Source organism: Calypte anna, chromosome 22, assembly GCF_003957555.1.
Source record: "Calypte anna isolate BGI_N300 chromosome 22, bCalAnn1_v1.p, whole genome shotgun sequence".
In the NCBI taxonomy this organism is placed as follows: Eukaryota; Metazoa; Chordata; class Aves; order Apodiformes; family Trochilidae; genus Calypte; species Calypte anna.
Genome location: NC_044267.1, coordinates 2,690,180 through 2,702,422, shown reverse-complemented (window position 1 = coordinate 2,702,422; position 12,243 = coordinate 2,690,180). Strand labels below are relative to the sequence as shown.

General features: G+C 54.9%; 1 protein-coding gene across 1 annotated transcript; it reads right to left on the bottom strand.

Moving 5' to 3' along the window:
• Window positions 1-605: 605 nt before the first annotated feature.
• Window positions 606-8,603, bottom strand: LOC115599535 (mitoferrin-1-like). The gene is made up of 3 exons (XM_030463986.1): window positions 8,333-8,603; window positions 2,197-2,425; window positions 606-670 (listed from the first exon to the last, which is right to left on the bottom strand). Exons 1-3 carry the CDS (start codon window positions 8,540-8,542, stop codon window positions 645-647), a joined length of 465 nt encoding a protein of 154 aa, XP_030319846.1. The 5' UTR covers window positions 8,543-8,603; the 3' UTR covers window positions 606-644.
• Between the last annotated feature and the right edge of the window lie 3,640 nt (window positions 8,604-12,243).

Here is a 12,243-nt window from a genome sequence, read left to right as displayed (position 1 = left end):
TGTATTAAAGCTGAGCAAAAAGGGCTGAAGGTGCTGAGAAGATGCAGGGTGCAGCATTTACCTTCAGCTGGGTTTGTTTCCCAGGGAGTCACAACACTCCAGGCAGATGAGAGGAAGGCAAGCAAGAAAAAAGAGAATTTATCCCTAAAGCCCTGTCTGGGTGCATTTAAACTGATCAGAAAGGGTTAAAGGTGCTGAGCAGGGTGCTGAAGGACCCTTCAGCTGGGTTCATCCTTCAGGGAGTCACAATACTCCAGGCAGATGATGTGCAAGCCCTTGGCAAGCAAGGGAAAAGAGAATTTATCCCTTAAACTCCTGTCTGGGTGTATTAAAGCTGAGGAAAAAGGTCTGAAGGTGCTGAGAAGATGCAGGGTGCAGCATTTACCTTCAGCTGGGTTCACCCCCCAGGGAGTCACAACACTCCAGGCAGATGGGAGGAAGGCACCCCAGCTCTCCCAAGGAGTCACAACACTCCAGGCAGAGGCTGGGCAAGCAAGGGAAAACAGAATTTATCCCTAAAGCCCTGTCTGGGTGCACTAAAGCTGAGCAAAAAGGGCTGAAGGTGCTGAGAAGATGCAGGGTGCAGCATTTACCTTCAGCTGGGTTCATCACAGCATCATGCAGCAGTGTGGCCACGCTCCCAGCTATACCTGCAAGAGACAAAAACACCCTTTAAAGAAAAAAATAAATGAATCAGGAGGAGTTCTGCTCAGGCACTGCCAGGGGGGAGGCAGCCAAGGGTGCTGCAGGCACCCAGCACCCACCCAGGGAGCCCAGCACCAGGGTTCATGCCCAGTGGAGGCAAAAATTCAGCCTTGAGAGACACCAGGATGGGCTGCACAGGACCCCAACCCTTTGCCAGTCCCTTCATCACCTTCCAAGCTGCTGTCCACACAGACCCCTCTGCTTTCCCTCTGCAATGAGCAAGCTCCAGAACCAGCTCAGTGCATCCCAAGGAACCATTTCCATCCCTTTAGTCAGGTTGAAAAGACTCACTGCACAAACCCTGCAAGCTGCCAGCCCCTTTGCTGCCCTTGGCTCTAGGATGGGCCACACCTTCCCCTTTGATGTTGGTTGCCATCCCCAATTCTCTCTTGCCCAAATGACTTTGGGTCAGCTCTCATTAAGGCAGGGCTTCAGTTTCCCACCCTGAGCCTGTAGCTACTTGAAAAAGGCACAGGCAGGAAGCACGTTCCTAGCAAAAAAGCAGCAAGGCAGAAAGGTATTAAATACCCTTAACATCATGGGCAGGACCAGGCAGAAGTGTCTTCTGCACAAACCCTCCCCTAAAAGCCCTCAGGCAGAGGGTTCATCTCACAGAGGGACTGCTGGACCCCACAAAAATATTCCCAAAATAATTTTCTCAGAGTGTAGGAGCAGCCAGAGGATGCAGAGGGCACTTTCCCCATGGGAGATCCGTGGAACAAGCTGCACTCCCAACCTCAGAAGGTTGAGGTGATGCCTTCAAGAAAAGACAAGACAAGAGGGCAGGGTCTCAAGTTGTGCCAGGGGAGGTTTAGGTTGGAGATGAGAAAGAATTTCTTTCTGGAGAGGGTGATCAGGCATTGGAATGGGCTGCCCAGGGAAGGAGTGGATTCTCCGTGTCTGGAGATCTTTCCAAAGAGCCTGGATGTGGCACTGAGTGCCATGGGCTGGGAACTGCAGCAGGAGTGGATCAAGGGTTGGACTTGATGAGCTCTGAGCTCCCTTCCAACCCAGCCCATCCTATGATTCTATGATTCTATGAAAAAGCCAGAAGGAACCCATGCCTGCAGCTGATCCATCCTTGTGCTGGAATTATTTCAGGTTGTTGAGCAGCACAGAAACAGAAATCAGAGCCAGGCTTTGGAGGAGACACAAAGATGCCAGCAGAGAAGCCACCAACCCAGGGCTTCTCTGGAGAAAGAGCCCCACCAAGTGGCAGAGCTTTCAGAGGAGGATGGGGACAGCATGAAACCCCCCAGCAAAGGGGCACCTTGACCTCCCCCTGCTTCTCCAGCTCTCCCTGAGCAGCCTGAGGTCTGCAAGCCCATTTTGCATCCCCCATTTCCAAGGGGAGGGTGAATGGAGATCCTCCAGGAGCACAGGGGACACTGAAGGATGGCAGCAAGCAAGGGACAGGCTGGGGGGGGGTTGTATGAAAAAGAAACCCAAAAACTAAAAAAAAAACCAACCCAAACCCCACCCCAAAAATACCATTGGCCAAGTGGCTGTTTCCTCCCTGCTGGAGAGTCTCACTTAGGGACTTTTTCATTTGTTCATAGCAGGCAAAGTACATGGCATGGGCAGGGCCAGCCCCCAGCATGGTGACATTAATCCCCCGTAAAGGCCTCCAGAACCCCTCTGTAAGGACAATCTTCTTCAGGGCTTCGTACACACTCCTGTACTGGGCTTTGGGGTCCGGCTGCAAACTCTGCATCCTGGTCTGCAACAAAGCACACGAAGGGAGAGGCCTCATTACTCCTCTTTGAATGCAACAAGCAGCAAAAAAGAGCTCCGAGGTGATGAGAAGGCTCAAAACCTGAGGATTATTGCACCCAAGCCAGGACCACCAGCACCCTCCATCAGGAGCAGGGGGATGAACACCACGCTCCTCTTGCACCCCCAAAAAAAGAAAAAAAAGCTTCCAAGAGCTCAGGCAAAGGAGGGGCAACCTCTGCTCTTGTTTAGGGAAAAGTGCCCAGGTCTGAAGCTGGTGGAGGTGGTCAGAAGCCTGGGTGAAGAAACCCAGTGAGGGCTTTAATTGCCTCTTGCTCACAAACATCCTGAGATGCTGCCCCAGCTTGCTCCTCCTGCAGCTGCTCCTGGCCCTGGGTGTGCAGGCTTAAGTCACCCCATTAGGCAACTGCTTTCCTAGAAGGGCAAGCTGAAAAAAAAAACAAAAAACCAGGCTAACCCCCTCAGGAAGAGGGGGACAAGGAAAAAACACCCCCCCTTTTCCTACACAGTCACCCAAGGAAGAGCCAAGAGGTGACCACATCCCCCCCAACACCTTGGGAAGCACCAAACCCTGGGGTTCTGCAGCCCAAACCAGGCTGGGTTTGGGTCCCACAGGACCTCTTGCACCTTCCAGCAGGACTGGGGAAGCTCAGAACACCCCAAGCCAGCAAGCCCAGAGCTGAAAACAGGTTCTGCTCCGGGCAGGATAAGTTTATCATGGTGTGAACCAGGAGGATTTGCTATGAGCCATCCAAGTCCTTCCTCTCCCCCCCCACCCCCCAGAGGTTCCTGCTGCAATATCTGCAGCCAGCAACCTCCCCAGGAGCCTCACCCCTCTCTTCAAGCAGCCAAGAAATGCTTCTCCACCTACTTAGATTAATCCTCATTGCATAAGGCAAGAGTGCACAGAGAACCACAAGCATCCCAGGTTTCAGGCTGGGCAGCAAAGCAGCAACAGCAAAAAAGTCACAGCTTGAGGTTCCTCAGCTTTTGTGGGTGCTGTTTAGAGGGGAGCACCCAACCTGCCTCCTGCCCAGCAATCCTCCAGGGGTCTTTGCTACCTAGAATTGCTTAATTAGAAAGAGGCAGGTCTGGAGTTTGGGATATTTTCTCACCAAGGGTCACTGAGTTGGCATGTCCCTGGAAAAAACAAGCTGGGAGCAAACTGGCCTTGGGTTTTGTTTTGTTTTTCTTTTTTCTTTTTCCTTTTTTTTTTAAATTTTTTTCTCTCTCCTCCTTCCTCTGACCACAGATGCCTCTCCCAGAGCTCAGCTTGCACCTTGCTGTGACAGCCACCCAGCCTGCAGCTCACCAAAACTCACACTTCCAATGCTTTAACCAAGAAATACTCAGGATTTCTGCAGTAAGGAGAAGACCTCCTTACAGCAATGACCCCTGTTCAAACTCCAAAACCCCCCCATTTATTTATTTTTTTTATGTTCTCAGCCAGAGCATGGCAACCCAGTGGTGGTTACCCACGGGAGGGACAGTGGGACATTATAGCTGTGGGATTTTCCACCCCCATCAGGCTGAAACAAGAGGGACTGCTCCTCCTGGAGCCACAGGATGGGTGGATGCAGGGACCTCCCATTGCCAAACCCAAGGCAAGGTATCCTAACCCCAAAAACCCAGATAAAAAAAAAGGCAAACAAGCTCAGAGCAGCTCTGCCACCCTCACACTCATGTGCTTCCAAGACCTGAAGAAGCCCCCAAAACCTGTTTGCATCAGCCAGGTCACCCAGAGTTGATTGTCTAGCAGGAACAAGAAAACATTCACTCCATCCCTGCAAAAAGCCTCATTCCTGGCCACCCCCATGGCAGCTGGAGCCTGGAGCTTCCTCCTCCCCATCACCCCAAGGGTTCGCCACTGGACCTTTTGTACCCATTAGGAACCAGGCACAGCCAGGGGAAAAAAGCACCTGGAGACCTCATGTTTCACCTCTAGGTTCTGGATGGACCTGATGTTTATCACCCCCCAAGTTCTGATGGACCTGATGTTACACCCCCCAGGTTCTGATGGACCTGATGCTACACCCACCAAGTTCTGATGGACCTGATGCTACACCCACCAAGTTCTGATAGATCTGATGCTACACCCCCCCAGGTTCTGATGGACCTGATGTTTCACCCCCCAGGTTCTGATGGACCTGATGTTTCACTCCCCAGGTTCTGATGGACCTGATGTTACACCCCAGGTTCTGATGGACCTCATGTTTCACCATCCAGGTTCTGATGGACCTCATGTTTCACCATCCAGGTTCTGATGGACCTCATGTTTCACCATCCAGGTTCTGATGGACCTCATGTTTCACCATCCAGGTTCTGATGGACCTCATGTTTCACCATCCAGGTTCTGATGGACCCCCAGGTTCTGCTGGACCTGATATTACACCTCCCAAGATCTGATGTACCTGATATTACACCCCCTAAGTTCTGATGGACCTGATGTTTCACTCCCCAGGTTCTGATGGACCCCCAGGTTCTGATGGGACATCTGCAATGTCCCTAGTGCTGGAGGAAGGACTTGCTGTCACTGCTGTGGGAAGGGAGGACCAAGCCTGGCACCTCTCCAGCTCCTCACCCAGCTGCCTGCCAGCAGGAATTAGTCCCCAGGTGACAAGAAAGATTCTTCAGGTCCTCAAGGCAGCTCCTTCCCCTCCAGAAACTCCCTCCTGCTCTCCTTGCCATGCTGATCCCTGGAATTAATGAGCAGGCTTGGCAGGACAGATACTTCCAGCTAAAACCCCACAGCCAAGGTCTTAGGACAACCCCAGGAGAAGTGGGGGAAGACAAAACCCAACACAGAAATTTAAGGCTGAAGCTCCAGGAGGGTTTTTCCCAGCAAAAGACACCAAGCAGGGATCACTAAGCCCCCAAAAAGCTTCCAGCTGGCAGCTCCAGTTGCTTAAATCCAACCTGGGACACACGTTGCTCCTGAAGAACAGGGATGGAACCAGCAGGAAGAGCCCCAGAAGGGACCTCCCAGGCAGGTAGGTGCTGGGGGAGCTGCCCATTCCCACGTGCATCATGGATTTACCCCCTTTCAATCATGGTAAATCAGGGATTTACCCCCTTTTCCATCACCCTGAGCACCCCTGGGGGTGTTCTCTGGTGGCACAGAGGGATGGAGGAGCTCCCCAGCTTTGCCCTGGACCCCCCCAGCCCAGCCCCTCCTCAGCTCAGGGATTGTGCAAGTGGCTGGAGCAAAGGATTCCCCAAATTCCAACGTTTTCACTTTCTCTTTTACAGGACATGACTTGGCTTCAACCCCAAAACAATTCCTCTACAGCTTGACCAGGTGCCCAAAATGCCTCTTTCTGCAGCATTACATCCAACCCCCTCACCCTCCTCTCACAACCCATCCCAGAAATGATTATCCAGAGAGGAAGGAGCTTTCCTGTAGGGAGAGAGCAGCACATTTCCCAGGCTAAGCTGCCACACAGCTTCACTCCAAAGAGAAAAAAAAAAACCCTTTTGGGCTCAACTCTCACTTCTCCCCAGCCAGAACACCCACCCAGCACCCTGCAGCTGAGGATTTCTCTGCCCTCAAACCCATGGGCTGCCCTTGGCTGGGCTCCCTGAGACTTTTCCCCCCAGCCAGAGTATTTTTATCAGCTCCCAAGCACTTCCAGGCACTTTGCTGAGCAGGATTATTACAGGAATCCCCCCCCAGCCCAAGCTGGGAATTCACTGCCCGTTGAGATCAGCATTTTTACCTTCACACAAAGCACCTCCAGCTCCAGGAAACTGGGCACCACTTTCTTTTCCTCCCTCTCTCTTTTGTTTCGGTTTTGTTTTCTTTTTTTTTTTTTTTTTTCTTTTTAATCCTCCATTTCTCCCACAGAGGAAATACCCCTCTTAAAATAACACTGCCAGGTCCCAAGTGACAACACTCCAGCCGTGACTTGGCAGAAAAATCCCAGGGCTGGCTGGGGAAAAGGAGCTGGGGAAGGATGGACACGGACCCTGGAGTGCCCAAACCGGGTCCAGCAGGCACAGACCCAGTGGGAAAAAAAAAAAAAGAAAAAACAAAGCCAAGAATATTCCCTTTGAGGGTTTCTGGCTGGCAGCTCACTGAGGAGACCTCATGTTCCTCAAAGCAGAGGCATTTCCTCTCCTTACTCTTCCAGGGATTGGGAAGAGGAGGAATTAAAGCATCTGCTTGACACCTTTCCCCACTGGACCACGGAGGAGCTGGCAGCCCCAGCAATATTCCTAGAATCCTCAAAGCTGGAAGGGACCCATCAGGATCCACAAGTCCAACTCCTCTCCCTGTGCAGGGCACCCCAAGTGCCTGAAAGCATCATCCAAACACTTCTTGAACTCAGGCAGGCTTGGGCTTGAGGGCACGTGGCTTTTCCTAACCTTATTTTCTCCTTTTGAAGCTGCCAGAGCAGTGTGCTGGCAGGGCAGAGAGAGGAAACCCTGAAACCCCTTTCCTGATGCTTCCCACCCCATCCTGAAGCTCTGAATCCTTCCCTGGGGTGCACCCAGCAACCCCCAGAGCTCCTTGGCCCCCAGCTGCCCATCTGCACCCAACCCAAGCAGCACCCCACAAAAGGTCACATTCACCCCCCATCCCCATCCCAGTTTTTCCCTCCTGGACTAGGATTCCATGTCTAGGAGAGGGGGAAAAAACCCACCCAAGGGAGGGTTTCCTGCTCCATGAGGACTTTGCTTGCTGCAGCCCAGCCCAGGGCACACCTTTGCACCAAGGGTTGGGCAGAGCTGCCAGGGCAGCACCCCAGGAGCTGCAAGGATGGGTCCAGGGTGGGTGCAGAGCTCCCACGGGAGACCTGGGTGACTTTCAGCACCTTGCACCCCAGCAGCTCCCAAGCACACTCCCCAGCAGCCCACCCTGCTCCCCCCCACCGGTGGGCACCCCTACACTGACAGCCTCAGGCACTATTTGCACCCCAAGACCTTTTGCAGGCTCCCCCCTCCTCCACCTCACACCCACTGCACACCCCAGCACCACACCAGTGCTCTCCCGTTTGCACCAGTACAAACCCCAGCACCCTGTGCACACCCCTCGGGCACCCCCCATGCATCCACAGCCCTCCCTCCAGGCATGAACTCCCCTGGGTGCACCCCAATACCGAGCAACCCTCCCCCCCATTCCACAGACTCCCTATGTACCCCAGCATAGACCCCATTGTGGGCACCCCAACACCCGTGCACCCCCATCCCACAGACCCCCCCATGCACCTCTCCTTGCACTGACTCCCTATGCACCCCAACACCCTTGGACCCCCCATTCCACAGACTCCCCATGCACCCCAACACCCGTGCACTCCCCATCCCACAGACCCCCCCCATGCACCCCCCATTGCTCAGACTCCCTATGCACCCCAACAGCCACCCCTATGCGGATTCCCCGTGCACCCCCCATCCCACAGACCCCCCCCATTGCACCGACTCCCTATGCACCCCAACAGCCACCCCTATGTGGACTCCCCATGCACCCCAACACCTCTGCACCCCCCATCCCACAGAGCCCCCATGCACCCCAACACCCGTGCACCCCCCAGACTCCCCATGCACCCCCCATCCCACAGACTCCCCATACACCCCAACAGCCACCCCTATAGGGACTCCCCATGCACCCCAACACCCCTGCCCCCCCCCCTCCCACAGACCCCCCATGCACCCCAACAAGCACCCAATGCGGACTCCCCAAGCACCCCAACCCCAGTCCCCCCCTCACCCCACCCACCCTCTCCCGCGCACCCCACGCACCCCTGCGCTGCCTTTCCCCCCCTCCCCACGACCCTCACCTCCTTCCCACCTCTCCCCCTCCCCACCCAAAGCCCGGAGCTACGGGGGGGTGATGCCACCGACCCCCCCACGACCCCGCACCCCCAACTTTATTTATTTTTCTTTACCCCCCCACCTTGACCGAGTCCACGGGGTACATGACGCTGTGCTCCATGATGCCCGCCACCGCCCCGGCCATCATGTGTGTGCCGAGGGAGGCTCCGCTGGGCAGGCTCTCGTACTCCTCGCCCTCCGGTGGCGGGGGGGGGTTGGCTGCGGTGGGGTGCGGGGGCCCGGGCCCCGGGGGTGCGGCTGCGCTGCCCCCCACTCCGCAGCTCAGCTCCATCCCAGGATGCCCGGGAAAGGTTTGGGATGGGATGGGGGGGTTGGGGGGGAACCACACGGGACTGGCGCGCTGCCCCGGCCCCCCCCGCCCCTTTAAAGCCGCGCCCCGCTCCTGGCCACGCCCCGCCGCACCGCAGCCAATCAGAGGGTGGTGTTGTGAGAGTGGGTGGGGCTTGAGGTGTGACGTCAGGAGGAGAGGTGGAGGGGAGTGATTGGCAAGGAAAGCGGCGAATGGGAAGCAGGAGTAGGGAGGGGAGAGCGGGGTGGAGGGCGATGATTGGCTGATGGGGAAAAGGGGGAGGGACGGCTGGGGCGCGGGCAGCGGGTGTCCGTCACCGGTTCCCGCGTGTCACCGCATCCACGCGTGTCACCGCGTACCCCACATCCCCCCCATCCCCACATCTCCCCCATCACCACATCCCCCATCCCCGCAACCCCCGCACCACCGCATCCCCCGTGTCACTGTGTCCCCCCATCACCGCAACCCCCCCATCCCCACATCCCCCCATCACCCCATCCTCCCTTCACTGCATCCCCCCCAGCACCGCATCCCCCGTGTCAGTGTCCCTCCCATCACCGCATCCCCCCATCACCGCATCCACGCGTGTCACTGCATCCCCCCCATCCCCACATCCTCCCATCACCGCATCCCCCCTTCACTGCATCCCCCCATCACCGCATCCCCAGTGCCACTGTGTCCCCCCCATCACCGCAACCCCCCCATCCCCACATCCCCCCTAGCACCGCATTCCCCCATCCCATCCCCGCATTCCCCCCATCCCCACATCCCCCACATCCCCCCCATTCCGGCTTTCCCCCCATCCCCTCATCCCCCCCATCAGAGGGGGCAGGGGCAGGTGTGGAAGTGGCCGTGTCCCCTTCCTGAGCCCTTTCCCCTGCACTCTGAGGTCTTGCACTCGCATTAATCAGTCAGAAGAACAGAGTCCCGGGGTTTAGTTTAACCCTGAGGAGCACTGGCAGGAGGAATCCTTCTGGTTTGTGTCCTGGGACACCTCTGGCAAGAGGAATCCATCCTTTTTTCCCCATGTCCTGTGTCACCTCTGGCAGGAGAAATCCTTTTTAATCCAAGCCCTGGGACACCTCTGTCAGGAGGAATCCTTTTTTCCCTGTATCCTGGGAATCCTTTTTTCCCGTGTCCTGGGCCACCTCCGTGTGAAGGGAGCTGGGGAGGGAAGATCCCACAGCAGGGATGCAGGGCCTGAGGATTTTCCTTGTGTTCCTGAAGGAAAAGATGAAATTCACCAACAATGGTGAGCAATGGAGGGCAGAGGAGGGGGGGAGTCTGTCTGGTCTGGATTTTTATCCCATCACACATCCCACGGGCAGGGAAAGGAGCACCCCGTGTTTTTGGGACATTTTTTCCTGGCGTGGTTCAAAAATCCCCCCTCTGGTTTTACAAACCCTTCCTTGGAACCAAGCAACCATCCCCTTGTTCCTCCCAGGGCCCTTCCTGCATCCCAGGATGACGAGCAGCTCCTTTGGGAACTCCCCATAAGGCAGGGGAAAAAAAAAAACCTACAGAGTGAAGTTATTTACACCACGAAACCCTGAGCTGGGCTGACAAATCCCTACAAAATTCCTGCCCGCAATGTCCTGGCATCGTGGAATGATCATGGAATCATGGAATCATAGGATGGGCTGGGATGGAAGGGACCTCAGAGCTCATCAAGTCCAACCCTTGATCCACTCCTGCTGCAGTTCCCAGCCCATGGCACTCAGTGCCACATCCAGGCTCTTTGGAAAGATCTCCAGACACAGAGAATCCACTATGCTCGAGTCCTTTCACCAGCCCAGTTGCCTCCTTTGGACGCGCTCTGGGACCTCAATCTCCTTCCTGAAATGAGGAGCCCAGAACTGGACACAGGACTCGAGGTGTGGCCTCACCAGAGCTGAGCACAGGGGCAGAAGAAGCTGAAGAGGAGGCAGCAGTGTGCCCAGGTGGCCAAGAATTCCAAGGGCATCCTGGGCTGGCTCAGGAAGAGCGTGGCCAGCAGGTCCAGGGAAGGGATTCTGCCCCTGTGCTCAGCTCTGGGGAGGCCACAGCTTGAGTCCTGTGTCCAGTTCTGGGCCCCTCAGCTCAGGAAGTTCAGGAAGGAGCTTGAGGTGCTGGAGCAGGTGCAGAGAAGAGCAAGGAGGCTGTGAAGGGATCCAGCAGAATTGCTGTGAGGAAGGGCTGAGGGAGCTGGGGGTGTTGAGGCTGGAGAAGAGGAGGCTCAGGGGAGACCTCATCACTCTCTGCAACTCCCTGAAAGGAGGTTGGAGCCAGGGGGGGGTTGGGCTCTTTTCCCAGGCAACTCTCAGCAAGACAAGAGGGCAGGGTCTCAAGTTGTGCCAGGGGAGGTTTAGGTTGGAGATGAGAAAGAATTTCTTTCTGGAGAGGGTGATCAGGCATTGGAATGGGCTGCCCAGGGAAGGAGTGGATTCTCCGTGTCTGGAGATCTTTCCAAAGAGCCTGGATGTGGCACTGAGTGCCATGGGCTGGGAACTGCAGCAGGAGTGGATCAAGGCTTGGACTTGATGAGCTCTGAGCTCCCTTCCAACCCAGCCCATCCTAGGATTCCATGATTCTTGTCAATCCAGACTCCCAGCTCCCTTTCTGCCACTCTGTGCCCAGCCTGGAGCTCCCCATGGGGTTGTTGTGGCCAAAGTGCAGGACCCGGCACTTGGAATGTTGAACCTCATCCCATTGGGATCATCCCAACTCTCCAGTCCTTTGGACCTGCTCCAGCACCTCAAGCTCCTTCCTGAACTTCCTGAGCTGAGGGGCCCAGAACTGGACACAGGACTCAAGCTGTGGCCTCCCCAGAGCTGAGCACAGGGGCAGAATCCCTTCCCTGGACCTGCTGGCCACGCTCTTCCTGAGCCAGCCCAGGATGCCATTGGCCTTCTTGGCCACCTGGGCACACTGCTGCCTCCTGTTCAGACCCCAAGGTCTGAGCCCTCCCTTGGTCCCAAATCTCCTCCCTTGGGGTCTCTTCCCTCCAGGATGTTTTTTTCCCCAGCCAGAGTTGCCAGAAAGGGACGGGAGAAATGAGGGAAAAACCTGCAGAATGAGGAGAAAGGCTCCTGCCTGGGCAGAGGGCGCTGCCCAAGGGACCCCAGGCCCGTCTGGTGTCACCCCACAGCTGATTAGGGGCACCCAGGGCTCCTTATCCCATCCCCTGGCAGGGCAGGACACCCCGATAAGGCAGGAGGGGCCCTTTGGGAGGTGCCACCTGTGGGGAGCCCCACAGCTTGGGGCTTATCGACCAGAGCCAGGAGTAGAGATATGGTTTTTCTTTTTTTTTTTTTTTTTTCTTTTTTTTTTTCTTCTTTTCTTTTTTCCCCCCTTTTTTCCTTTGTATTTTTTTTTTGTTTTCCCTTTTCTTCCCTTTCCTCACCCTTTTTTTCCTTTTTTTTTCCTTTTTTTCCTTTTCCCCCCTTTCATTTGATGTAAAAATGGGAAAAATAAATTAAAAAAAAATTAAAAAGTCTAAAAAATTAAAAATTAAAAAAGTAAAAAAATAAAAAATTAAAAAAAACTAATAATAAAATAATAAAATAAATAAATAAAGAGCTGGTGGTTTCCCTGCCCACAGGGAGGGAATTTATTTCTTTTAATGGAAAAATGGGAAAAATAAATTAAAGAATAATTAAAAAATAGAAAAAAAATTTAAAAAATAATAATTAAAAATTTTAAAA

Excerpts from the sequence above, each read along its gene's own strand:
- LOC115599535 (XM_030463986.1), bottom strand. The coding sequence starts at position 8,542 with ATGGAGCTGAGCTGCGGAGTGGGGGGCAGCGCAGCCGCACCCCCGGGG. Across the intron at positions 2,426-8,332 it reads ACCCCGTGGACTCGGTCAAG|ACCAGGATGCAGAGTTTGCA; the intron begins GTGGGGGGGTAA and ends GCTTTGTTGCAG. Across the intron at positions 671-2,196 it reads AAACAGCCACTTGGCCAATG|GGTGTTTTTGTCTCTTGCAG; the intron begins GTATTTTTGGGG and ends TTTTCTTTAAAG.